At 37.9% G+C, this 13,950-nt stretch overlaps 1 protein-coding gene across 2 annotated transcripts in view; it reads left to right on the forward strand.

Annotated features, from left to right (window-relative positions):
- The first annotated feature begins 249 nt into the window (after positions 1-249).
- LOC119523787 (putative ankyrin repeat domain-containing protein 26-like protein) overlaps positions 250-13,950 on the forward strand; it is a 44,315-nt gene continuing 30,614 nt past the window's right edge. For both annotated transcript variants that reach the window (XM_037822600.1, XM_037822601.1), the window contains exons 1-4: positions 250-574; positions 1,971-2,085; positions 2,237-2,410; positions 3,251-3,357. In XM_037822600.1, the coding sequence (XP_037678528.1) occupies positions 375-574; positions 1,971-2,085; positions 2,237-2,410; positions 3,251-3,357 (596 nt within the window). In that variant the 5' untranslated portion in view covers positions 250-374. The remainder of the gene's footprint in view (positions 575-1,970; positions 2,086-2,236; positions 2,411-3,250; positions 3,358-13,950) is intronic.

Raw genomic sequence — 13,950 nt, forward strand, 5'->3', positions numbered from 1 at the left:
CCCAATTTGTTAATAATAAGATAACAACAATCCTATCCTCACGAACGTCAGCAACAAACCCTGACCACTGGGAAATTACAAAGCCGGGGGGGGGGGGGGGGAGGCCTCAGGACACACAAACCGGAGCTAAAGGCAGCCTCACGGCAAACATCAGCACGCGCACGGACGCCGGCTCCTGAGGCGCGCGCGCGCATGCGCACTTCGTTTAGCCAACCGTTTGGCTACAGTTATTCTGGGCCAAGAGGCGTTGATGTTCCCTGTGTGCCTGTGTGACAGAGATTGGGTGGGGTCCCCTCTAGCGCTGGTTCTGGGCTCGGGGGGGCGGCGAAGAGCCGAGGGACAGCTGAGGTGTCTCCGGAGCCGGTGCCTCAGCGATGAAGAGGATTTTCCGCTTCGGGAGGAGGAAGAGCGATCCGTCCCTGAGCTCCGGCAGGGCCGGCGGGTGGGGGTACCTCCTCTGGGACCAGGACCTTGGCAAGATCCACAGGGCCGCCAGTCGCGGCAAAGTGGCCAAAGTGCAGCAGATCCTGTTGCTCGGAAAAAATGGCGTGAATGACAAGGACAGAAAGAACAGGTGATTATAAAGTTTTCTTTAAAAATATTGTACTCTCCAACTGTATTTATCCATTATCTGAGCCATTCTTGCATCTGTTTTTTTCATCAAACATAGCCTCAACACCTGTTATACAGCAGACATTTTTCTATCAGGATCTTTTTGTCCTTAAAAACTTCAAGTTTACCTGCCTAGTCTGAGCAAGTTGAGAAATTTAAAATTGAAGTATTAAGACTTAATGTGAATTGAAGTTTTTCCTCTCTCCCTTCATGCAAAAGCATTTCTGAAAGTAGGAAATTGTAAAAAGAAAACTTCATAAATTAAAACAATACTTTTGCAATAGGAATAATCATTTATATTTTCTACTTTTCATTTTTTATTTTCATAAGGACACAGCTAAAATTTTATAAGCACAGAGAAATACTTTAATTGCCTTCTAAAAATTTATAACAACATTAAATATTAATATTAATCTTTGGAAATACATGACTTACATACATTGTATACTTCTAAATATTGAATAAAATGAGCTATACCTATTCATTTAAATTCTGAGTTTCCTTTGGCTGAGTTAAAGTTTCTTGAAAACCAAAGTAACAATTACTTTATCCTTTTAATTCCTTTTGTTGTTTTATTTCAGCCCTCTTTCCCCATAACACTTTTAAGAACTAAACTTTATTCAAATGCCAACCAAATGACTTGAACTTCAGTAAACCTGTTGTATGTACCATATTTCTCTTAATGTAAGGCACTGTGAATTGTGAGATGTCCCACTGAAGATGTCCCATTGTTTTATGTATCAATAAGAAATTTTTTAAAATGCAGCTAACTATGGTTGTAAGACATCATCGATGTTAAGTTGCATTCCAATGTCAGAGCTATTAAAATGTGAGAAAATGAACATCTTTGAATCACGGAAATATGCTTTTTCTCTAATTCTTAATACATACCTGCAAAATAAGTATAATTGTATCATTTTACTTAGTTGAAATGTTATCATTGTTCAGTAGGAATAATAATTTTAGCTAACATTTATTGAGCTGTTTTTTCTGCTAGGACCTGTTATAAAGACTTTGTATAGATTCTGATTTAAGCATCACACCGGTGTCCTGTGAGATAGCTACTATTTTTCTTCCCATTTTACTGATAAGGAAGTGGAAGCACAGAAAGGCTGATAGCTAATAAGTCACAGAGTTAAAATAGGATTCCAACCCAAGTTGGGCTGAATCCAAAAGCCATGCTCTTTCATTAATGTAGTAAGTAATACGTGCTAACAAATATTAAACTTCAGAAGAAAATAAGTCTTTGTTTTGAAGGCATAGGAGTAACATGCTCTTTAATGTCTACAAATACACTAATAATTGTACCTCTTGAGATAGTGACTATAAGTTCCTAAAAAGTCCTCTCCCTTTTATAGGACCGCTCTGCATCTGGCCTGTGCCAATGGCCATGCAGAAGTGGTAACTCTCCTGGTAGAGAGAAAGTGCCAGCTGAACCTCTATGACGGTGAACATAGGACAGCTCTGATGAAGGTATGTAGTGGCCAACTGTTTCAGCATGAGATGGATTTGACTTAAATACTTAGGATAAAAACAGATTTGTATAACTAATAGGTGAAATATTTGGACTGTTTATTCTTAATTCCTAGAATTTGAAGTCTGTTTCTCCTTCTAATACTGACAGGCTGTACAATGCAAGGAAGAGGAATGTGCAACCATTCTGCTACAACATGGTGCTGACCCAGATATTATGGACGCCAGTGGCAACACGGCTCTCCACTATGCTGCCTGTGCTCAGCATATACCACTAGCAGCCAAACTGCTTTCATACAATGCAAATATTGAGGCAAGAAACAAGGTAGAGATCTACTAGCTTCATTTACAAAATATTTGAAATAAATTTATTTTAATCTTGACGTAAGTAGGGTCTGTTTTACATATTTCATTTGGAAACAGGCTTTATTAAAATAAACTAGACAAAAGCATTTTACAATAAATAGAATTCCTGCTGCTTTTGACAGTTCCTGTTTTATAAAAAATGTTTATGTAAAAGTGTTTTATCTTTCAGTGACCAAGGCTTAATTTAAAAGAGAAAAAAAAAGGAAAAGAAAAAGAGAACAATCAGAAATATTCAAATCAATTTGGAAATTTAGTAATTGAGGGAAAATATCAAGAGAAGATTTTTTTTCAGTTTTTATGTTTAGGCAAGGTGCTCTTCAATTCTGTGGATGATAATTCTCAGTTTGGAAAAGGGTGAGTTGTAAACTTGCCTAGAGATCAGTTTTAGGCAGTCTGTGAGGAAATCAAATTGAGTGAATTGGGCAATGAGACAGAAAAACAAATAATTAACTGACATCCTATTCTGGCAGAAATAGCCACTTAGATAAGAGTCTAACCTCTGCTCTCAAATCTCGAATATCTTGATGGGAAGCTGGGAGGAAAGGATTTTATGCACAGTGAAATTAAGGTACAGTTTGAGTTTACTAGGCTCTGTTCCACTGCTACCTAGGAAAATTAAATCCAGTTTTTGTTATGTACTCTATTACTTACTCTCCTTTTTTGGCCAAATCTCCAAATTATAAAGGGAATTGGCCATGCAAATGTGAGACGAAACTGAAGTGATCTTTTTTAAGGTTTTAAATTCACTTGAGAAATTAGGTAATTTTGTAAATTATAAATTGTTTTTACTAATTTTCAGGATGACTTCACACCACTTTTACTTGCTGTAGATGAAAACAAACAGCAAATGGTGGAATTTTTAGAAAAGAAAGAAGCAAATATACATGCAGTTGATAAGGCAAAAAGGTACAGTAGTTCTTTCTTTTTTTAAACCTCAGCGGTGTTCTGGAGTGGTAAGAACCACTCATGTCAGAGAGATTGAATTAATAAGAAAAGGATTAACTTATGATTATTTTTATATGGTGAAAAATATCAACACAAATCATCAGATAGTAGAAAAGTAGTTTTTCTGATGGGGCAACATAAAATCCAGGATGTAGCAGGATTTCATATTCCTTTATGATATTGGTTGATGTTTGTGATTTATAATCTGATTTTTTTGTCATATGATCTCATAGTAATGATTTTGTAAATTACAGACTCTAATTTTTATTTTACTTTATGATGCAATACTGAATTTTTTTTATGTTTTTTTATTGTGAAGTATAACACATATACAGAAAGTTGATAACTTTCAAAGTACGATTTAACAAGTAGTTATAGAGAAAATTTCAAAGAATGTTATGGTTTACTATTCCACCCTTTCAGTTATTTCCTTATTGTGAAATATAATGTAAATACAGAAATGTGATAACTTTCAAAGTATAGTTTAACAAGTTGCTATAGAGCAAAGTTCAAAGCATGTTATATGTTACAGTTCCACCATGTCAGTTATTTCCTTCTAGCTATTCTAGTACCCTAGAAACTAAAAAAAAATTACATAAAGATTCAGTATTCATAATCCTTTGTTAAATCCTGTCTTGTCAGTTGATTACCGTCTCAGTCTTCAGGGATATCTGTGCAGTGACCAGCATAACCTGTTCATATTAAAAAGGGGTGTCAACATTATGGGGAAGGGGCATGCATCTGGTTGATGTTCTTGGGGAGGCTGTTGCCTCTGGGATTTTAGGATTTATCTGGCATAGGAACAGTCTGGGGGATTCAAGTTTCTGAAAAGTAAACTTAGTGAAACTTTTATAGAGTCTCAGATAGGGATCTAGGTATTCTTGAGTATTTTTGGACTACTGTTGATTAGGGCTTGGCATACTGTGGGCATTTGGAATATCTACCTGGAACTTGCATAAGAGTAACCCCAAGATAGCCTCTTGACTCTATTTGAAATCTCTTAGCCACTGAAACCTTATTTTGTTACTTTTTATCCCCCTTTTGGTCAAAAAAGCAATCTCAATCCCTCAATGGCAGGGCCTGACTCATTCCTAGGAGTCATGTCCCATGTCGCCAGGGAGATTCACTCCCCTGGGAGTCATGTCCTACAAAGGGGGTAGGTTAATGAATTTATTTGCAGAATTGGGCTTAGAGAGAGAAAGGCCATATCTGAAAAGCAAAGAGGTTCTCTGGAGGTGACTCCTAGGCGTAATTATAGGTAGGCTTAGCTTCCTCTTTACAGCCATTAGTTTCACTAGAGTAAGCCTCTAGATCAGGAGCTTGACTTATTAAGTAGGGGGTTCCTAATTTCATGTAACATATATTCTGTCCAAGATAAACAATCAATGTCTCACATTATCTTTACTTAGTTGTACAATCATTGTCACTGTCAAATTTTTAAACAATTATAACCCAAAATACCCCAAAGCTCTTATCAGCCCCTGGTTATTTAACCCTGGTATTACTATGGTACTGGTAAGGTATTCCTATTAAATATAGTCTATGCTATTCATATATAGTCTATAATGTGCAATATGTAGTTTTTCCCATATACCATTCTGTTGTTAACTCTTTGTACCCGTGTCATACCTTAGAAGTAGATCATGCAAGCACTTGTGGGATACATACCTTTAAACAAACCCTTTCAATCATGTTTGCCTTCAATGTGGCACTGAATACTTACAGTCTCAATAATGAACAATCATCGCCCCTGTCCATTCCCATACATTTAAGTTCACTGTTATTAACATGTCTGTACATACTAGATTATCATTCCCCCTTCACTAGCTTCTGTCTATGTCCAGGTCCCCTATATTCTACATTATAAGACACTGATTTTACATTGTTCAGGGAGTTCATAGTAGTGGTAACATACAATATCTCTCCTTTTGTGTCTGACTTATTTCACTCAGCATTACGTCTTCAGGGTTCATCATGTTGTCATATGTTTCAGGACCTCATTCCTTCTTACTGCTGCATAGTATTCCATCATATGTATATGCCACATTTTGTTTATCCACTCGTCTGATGAAGGACACTTGGGTTGCTTCCACCTTGGGAAATTGTGAACAGTGCCACTATGAACATTGGTGTACAAATGTCTGTTCATGTGACTTTCAGATCTTCTGGGTATATACTGAGAAGTGAAATTGCTGAATCGTAGGGTAACTCGATATCTAGTTTTCTGAGGAACCACCAAACTGTCTTTCACAGTGGCTGTACCATTATACATTCCCACCAGCAATGAATAAGAGTTCCAATTTCTCCACATCCTTTCCAGCATCTGTAGTTTCCTGTTTGTTTAATAGTAGCCATTCTTGTTGGTATGAAATGGTATCTCATTGTAGTTTTGATTTGCATTTCCCTAGCAGCTAGTGAAGATGAATGTTTTTTCATGTGTTTTATAGCTATTTGTATTTCCTCTTCAGAGAAATGTCTTTTCATATCTTTTGCCCATTTTATAATTGGGCTGTTTGTACTATTGTCATTGAGTTGTAGGATTTCCTTATATATGCTGGATATCAGTCTCTTATCAGACATATGGTTTCCAAATATTTTCTCCCATTGCATTGGCTGCCTCTACTTTTTTCACAAATTCCTCTGAGGTACAGAAGCTTTTTGGTTTTGAGGAGTTCCCATTTATCTATTTTTTGTTGCTTATGCTTTGGGTGTAAGATCTAAGTAACCTCCCAATACTACGTCTTGAAGATGTTTCCCTACATTATCTGTTAAGAGTTTTATGGTGCTGTCTCTTATATTGAGATCTTTGATCCATTTTGAGTTAATTTTTGAATAGGGTGTGAGGTATGGGTCTTCTTTCATTCTTTTGGATATGGCTATCCAGTTCTCCCAGCTGATTTGTTGAAGAGACTGTTGTGTCCCAGTTCAGTGGATTTGGGGGCCGTATCAAAAATCAGTCAACCATAGATCTGGGGGTCTATTTCTGAACTCTTGATTTGATTCCATTGATTTATATGTCTATCTTTGTGCCAATACCATGCTGTTTTGACTACTGTGGCTTTATAGTAGGCTTTAAAGTCTGGAAGTGTAAGTCCTCCTACTTGGTTCTTTTTTTTTTTTTTTTTTTTTGAATGTTTTTGGCAATTCGAGGCCCCATTCCCTTCCAAATAAATTTAATAACTAGCTTTTCCAAGTCTGAAAAGTTTTTGGAATTTTGATTGGAATTGTGTTGATCTGTAGATCAGTTTGGGTAGAATTGACATCTTTACTAGGAAGGAACCACCTGCTCTGCAGGTCTATTTTGGTAGAGGTGGCTGAGCCAGCATGATGACATTAACTCTCTAGCACCCAAACTCTTTAGACAACTCCTCAGGGGGAAAGAGACTATTGGGCAAAATCTGTCCTGAACATGACCAAGCACAAACTCTGTTCTTCCACAATGAGAATACACGTAGGCAGTATTAAATCCTATAAGATACATGAGTGAATTGCTTATATAAAGAAATGCATCACTGTTGAATGATCATGCTATTATTCATAAATTTGAATGTATGAACACACAGAAACTCTGCTTCCATTTCTGCGAATGACAGGCACATATTTATACTCAACATAATTGGGGAAAGGAAATTGAAATCCAAAATAGACCTAATTCCCTTCACATAGGAAACAAATAAGTATTTCTATGTTGTAACCAAAGTGAGATGATGTCAATTACTCCAAAACAGTGCCACCCAACCACACGTGCCAGTTCAATCGCAGCAGCCTAAAAGCCCAGGCTTTGGTTCTCTTTACTTGACAAGTGCCTGGAGACTGCACCATAAGGAGTTGCTCGGATTAACCTAAGCTTTGCTAAGAATTGCCCTGGGGTACCTGTTTCAAATACTACCTGGAGAAGGTAATGCTTTAGTCACCAAGATATCACTGCTAAGGAGGTTATCAAATTGCTTTTCTTTCCTTGAAAGAGAAGAACTAGAAGATCTCTTGGTAACTGGTAAAATGTGTGTGCGTGTGTGTGTGTGTGTGTGTGTGTGTGAGAGAGAGAGAGAGAGAGAGAGAGAGAGAGAGGGAGGAAGGGAGAGAGGGGAGCAACTTCAGCAAGAGAAGCAGCAGCAGAAACAACAAAAGAAGAAACAGGAGGAGGAGGAGGAGGAAGGGAGTAATTGAAAGAACTGAAAGAAGCAGAATAAAGAAAGAAAAGATAGCCCCCACTGTAATTTTTCCTGGTGGTAGAGCTGATTGTTCTGGAGCATGAGGGGTTGGGGTATCCACTTTTGCTCCCTTCCCAGGCAGCCAGTTTGAGGTGGCTGGCCTGTGTTTTCACAAAGAAATGAGCTACCTCCTGGTGAAAACCTGGCAGACAATAGCTTGGAATACCCAATACACTCAAGTCCAGTTACACCCAATGCTTCTCCCAAGTGCCCCTTTTGGGACTTGAAAAGCTGGAGTAATTTTCATGTCCTAGCACCATTTCCTCAACACAATGTCTACAAAAGAAGAGATATTTCCACCCATCCACGTATGTATACACACACAGACACACAGACACATACACCTCACATACAAAATAGGCAGAGTCTCCATTTTGCAAAGCAGACATTTGGAAACAACCTTGATTTAGAAAAAGACCTCTGACTATTAGTACAACAATGGTTAGTTTGTTTTAACACATCATTTCTCCAATAAGATCAATGAGGACTCTTCACCTTACTTGAAGTCAGTGGTCCTCAACAGGGAATGGCTTTGCCCCCTAGGGAATATTCTGCAACGTCTAGAGACATTTTTGTTTATCACACCTGCGGAGTGCCATTGGTGTAGCATGGATGCTGCTAATCATCCTACAATGCACAGGACACCCCCCCACCACCCTGCAAACAAAGAATTACTGGGCCCAAAATGTCAAGCTTGCCAAGGCTGAGAAGCCTTACTCTAAACCAATATATGGAAAATTCCATCAACACCAACTTGGCCAGGGTAGCACAACACTGTTCTGTGGTGATTAAGAAAGAGAACCAGCTGCACCCTTGAAACCACAGATTCCATCTGATTAACACTTATCAGATATTTAACAGAAGATTGAAATTCATTGTTATTTCAAATGCCCAATTACCTCATACTCCATTGATGAATCACCAGCCCTGAGGCACAGCTGCAAAAAAGTTTTCCATGCTAAGAGAAACCAAAAAGTAGTGCCAGCTGGCTACACTCTCTTAGGGCTAGTGGTTATGAATAAAGGTATAATCTCTTGAGATGGTAAACTGGCCTCACCTAACACATGTCCTAAGAAATATTCATATCTTTTGACACAATAAATATACTTCTATGAATTTACCCTAAATAACTGGAGATGTGTCCCAGATTTTATTTAATAGTTAAGGCCTATTAGTTGAATTAGTGAACTGATATTCATCAAAATGTTATTAGCAATAAAAAATTGGAAATAACCTATATGTTCAAAAGTAGATGGTAATGAAATAAACTCTAGCGTATCTGTATCAGGGAGTAATAGGCATTGAATACAATCATTTTAAGTGATTTTGACATCATATGAAATTGTTAATTACATAATGTTAAGTCATAAAGCAGGATACAAAAATGTAAAAAGTATGAGTAAAATTTTATAAATATTTATATACAAATAAAAGGAAATAAAATAGTGATGGAGTTATATATGGTATACATTAGATATTTTATTTTTTGTAGTTTCCAAATTTTCTTCATTAATGCTTTATTATTTTTATCACTTTTTAAAAACCAGGCTTGTCCCCTTCCAAACAAGCAGTGTAGGATACTTGTGTAGGGAATCTGTCCAGACAAGAGAAATTGTATGACTATATGGATATCAGTTTCCTGAGGAAACGACCCAGCCAGATAATCCCACTGTGAAGCCCAGAATAAACTCATCCTACTTCATGAGATCAGGGTCTCAAATGATCTTTGAGACCCCACTTTCTCCTATAAGCAGACAGCCATGGATCATGAGACACCTCAACAAAGACCCCGCAATGCAAAATAGTGACCAAAACAAATCACAAAGTCAAACAAGACAAAACAAAAACCAATCGAAGGACACAGAAACTAACCAGAGGGAAGTAAACCTCAAAAATTCAAAAGATGTAATTAATATCCTCAGAGATAACAGAAGACTGTGAATCCATAACCAGTGAATAGAGTACTCCCAAAAGGAGCGCTCCAAGGAAAAGAAGCAAAGATCTCTGGGCTTTATGTATCTATACAAGCTCAGAAGAAATCTGGGAAAGGAAAATGGGGAAATCTTCCAGGAAGAAGAGCAAAAAAGTAAAAGAAAAAGAAATAGAAGCGGAAGTGGAAGAAAATGATAGGCCCTGTCTTGAAAGTTCAACAGTTGAGTAACAGTAGGTCTTAAAAGAGAAAAGAGACAACAGATAGAAAGAAATATTTAAGAAATAATTCAAGAAAATCCCCCTTAAGGAGATTAGTCATATTTATAGATATATATCAGTGAATGCCTAGTAGAGATAATGTTACTCTCTCTCTTTTTCTCAGTGATGGTTGGGTTATGGAACAGGGATAATTGCAGGACATACATTATGTATACTATTATCAAATAAACATTTTGGACTTGTCCCCTTCTCATGCAGAGAATCATTGGCATTCCAGAAGAGTATAGAATGTGGTCTCATGTACCAACTGGCACACTCTTAGATTCCTGGGAACACTGTACTCTTTTTGAGAAGCACAGTTCACTCTACGAAATCCAAGGAGTACCTGAACATGTTTTTCCAGGCTCTTGTCCATCATCTAACTCTTGCCTTCTTCTCTTACTCTATCTTCATGATGATGTAATAATACTGATTTATTCATTGTTTCCAAACTCAGGCTTTTTTCTGAACCTTCAAGCCTTTGCATAAGCTAATTCTCTTGCTTAGAGTGACTCAACCCAACACACACATACAAATGCACATGAACACAAATAAATTTCAAACAATGCCACTGAGTACAGCTGGGACCATTGTGTTTTGCACAATCAGATAAGAAGGTTATCAGGGACAGTAATTCAGCTCAAGACACCATGTCCTTGCTGTCCAGATGGGGCAACTTTTTGTAATATGCACAGAGACACCATATAGGCTGCTCCATTTGATAAACCTCCATTATTTCTTCAAAAATCAACTCAAACATCATTTTCTCAACATTCCTGAGCCTGCTGCACCACTGTTCCTATTTATTATCCTTTTCTTTAATGTATTGCACTGACTGTAATTACTTGTTTTTACATGTGTCTCTCCCTTACTCAACTGTAAAACTCCAGTAATCGGAGTCCAAGACTTATGCATTTTGGTGTCACTCTACCTGTCACTGAGCAAGGGCTTGCTGCCCGATGTACACAGAAGTCAAGGCCAAGACATCGGGATTTTGAGAAAAGAAAGAGCTTTAATGCAAGGTTGACGAGCATGGAGACAGGAGCCCCTTGCCCTGGCACAAATGTGTCTCCCCCAAATTTTAATGAGTTTAGGGTTTTTATGGGACTTAAACAAAGAGAGGTGGAGACAGTGACATTATTTAAGTTGGCACAGATTGACTATGTTTCAGTTATAGTTGTTAGGTCCAGAGCTGTTTAAGAATCCACACAAATGCAACGAGGCATGGTTTAAGTAGAGAGTTTAAGGTTTATTAGAGGAAGAAAGGAGAAGAAACCAGGTGGGAGCCATCAGAAAAGAAAGAAAGGAAAAATGGCTCCAGCCCTCTATCTGAGAGCAGCATTTTTTTAAAGGAAAAACCCTCGTTGGGTGTTGGGGGGGAAGGGTCCTGCTGAGTGTGTTCTGGGCCTCGACTGGGTGAGTGCTTATCAGTTTCTGCTGACTGGTTACTAGGGTTTTAACACACTACTCTTAATTTTCCCTTGTCCGCCCCCTGAGGTCTAGGTGCCACTGTGACTGGGATTTCTAAAACAGCCTTCAACCCTTAGTTTATGGCGCACCTGGTATCTATGAGATAAGCAGCAGGGCCCCTGGATCAGACATTCCTTCTATATGTTAGACTCTTTTTCTGGGGTCTGACATTCCTGCCTTTTATTTTTAATAAAAAAAAAAATTGGTATGGGTTTGGGTAGAATTTTGGGTTAATGCTTTAACTTAGCTCGAAGCAAACTTTGTAGGGAAAGGGACGTCGCACTCATCTCTTAGCTACTTCCGGCTGGGTTCGGACGGAGTTGGGGCAGAGTTGTTTTGAACTAAGTTTTAGCATTATTAGATTGATGTTTGGATATTTTCTGCTGGAACTGGCTGGTAGTGAGGCCTTTGCTGTGGCAGGAGATTTTCAATTTCTCGTTGTAGCAGGAGTATGTTTTTGGAGTTTTGCTGGTTAGTAACGGCTGCTATTGACCTATTGATAAATTTAATTAGACATTGTAAGAGACAAGGAGCAAAAAGAAAAATTAATATAAGGATAATTACTGGCTTCATAAGGGGGAGTAGAATAGCTTGTAGAGGCATGGAGAAGAATGAAAGAAAAATTGAGAGAAAGTTTTATTGAATATTGCATAGAAAAGAAAGAAAAATTGAATATTGCTTACTTATTCAGACTTAGCAATTAAATCTCTCCTTTTTATGAGACATTTTCTTATTTTTAAGAAATGGTATCTTGTGAGCATCTTCTATAAAGGGGGAGGTGGGTGGAGGTTTTTTCTTGTAACTGCTTTTTGCTGAGCAAGGGTTAATAGGTTTTTATATTAATTTGGAAGATGCTCTGGACAAACTTAAAGATACAATACAGGCAACAATTAAGACAAACAAGTGACAAGCAGAACACAAACTATGGTAATAAGGGCCATTTTCTATTTTATGGTAAATTCATTAACCACTTAGAAAATGTGTTTACTATAATTTTAACATTATTATTATTTTGCATATGATTTAATATTGAAGAGACAGTGTTATATTTATTTGGTATATATGTGTAGCACTGAATGCTAATGAATGTTTAAGTTTTTCCTGAGCTGCATTGGGTGTTAAGTTTATAATACCATACATGCTGTCCCCTCATAAGAGCAGGACTTAGTGTTAATTATGTTTTTAAGTTTCAACCACATCACACTGGCAATTACAGCTCCAGGAGGTATCTTCTTTGTACAGTTGTAGCGCAGCATCGTTGGTCCTTTGGGAAGCAGGACGGTGGGCTTTAGGGTTCCGTTGGCTGTTCCACAGCACCCTCTGGCACCATGCAGCAGAGCTAGTCTGGAGGCAATGTTCACCGAAAAGCTTAAGTGATTGAGTCTTTTCTGGCAGGCAGAGGCAAAGGTGTCTGTAATAAAAGGTGTTTTCAGTAACAGCATGTGTTCATTTACTTCTGGAGCACGTCCATGTGATGTGGTTGACACCGTTATAGCTTTAGGGACCACAGAAATGGGTTTTACCAATAACTCTGATGGGGAGAGAGCATGGCAGGCACAGTACTAGGAGCTTGGTTTAAACATGCAAGCACTTCCATTAAAATAGAGGTCTAATTTTTCTTTACATTTTTAGTAGGGTTATGTTAGATAATGGGTAGAACATAATTTATATACTTGCTTCTTTTTATTTTATTTATTTTTTTTTTTATTTTTTTTTAATCATCATTTTATTGAGATATATTCACATACCACGCAGTCATACAAAACAAATTGTACTTTCGATTGTTTACAGTACCATTACATAGTTGTACATTCATCACCTAAATCAATCCCTGACACCTTCATTAGCACACACACAAAAATAACAAGAATAATAATTAGAGTGAAAAAGAGCAATTGAAGTAAAAAAGAACACTGGGTACCTTTGTCTGTTTGTTTCCTTCCCCTACTTTTCTACACATCCATCCATAAACTAGACAAAGTGGTGTTTGGTCCTTATGGCTTTCCCAATCCCATTGTCACCCCTCATAAGCTACATTTTTATACAACTGTCTTCGAGATTCATGGGTTCTGGGTTGTAGTTTGATAGTTTCAGGTATCCACCACCAGCTACCCCAATTCTTTAGAACCTAAAAAGGGTTGTCTAAAGTGTGCATAAGAGTGCCCACCAGAGTGACCTCTCGGCTCCTTTTGGAATCTCTCTGCCACTGAAGCTTATTTCATTTCCTTTCACATCCCCCTTTTGGTCAAGAAGATGTTCTCCGTCCCACGGTGCCAGGTCTACATTCCTCCCTGGGAGTCATATTCCACGTTGCCAGGGAGATTCACTTCCCTGGGTGTCTGATCCCACGTAGGGGGGAGGGCAGTGATTTCACCTTTCAAGTTGGCTTAGCCAGAGAGAGAGGGCCACATCTGAGCAACAAAGAGGCATTCAGGAGGAGACTCTTAGGCACAAATACAGGGAGGCCTAGCCTCTCCTTTGCACTTGCTTCTTTTTAAAAGTGTTTTTTTTTGTTGTTGAAGATGAAGCTTTGACTTGCAGATAACTGCAAGCACTTTCAGAGAAGCATTAGAGTAAAACAATGTAACTTACAAGGAAATTTGGCTGTTTTTGTGACAGATAACACTTTAAAAATAACTGAAATTATAACTAGCAGTACTACATTGTTGTTTGATGTTATGCA

This window comes from Choloepus didactylus, chromosome X, assembly GCF_015220235.1.
Source record: "Choloepus didactylus isolate mChoDid1 chromosome X, mChoDid1.pri, whole genome shotgun sequence".
NCBI classification, from domain to species: domain Eukaryota; kingdom Metazoa; phylum Chordata; class Mammalia; order Pilosa; family Megalonychidae; genus Choloepus; species Choloepus didactylus.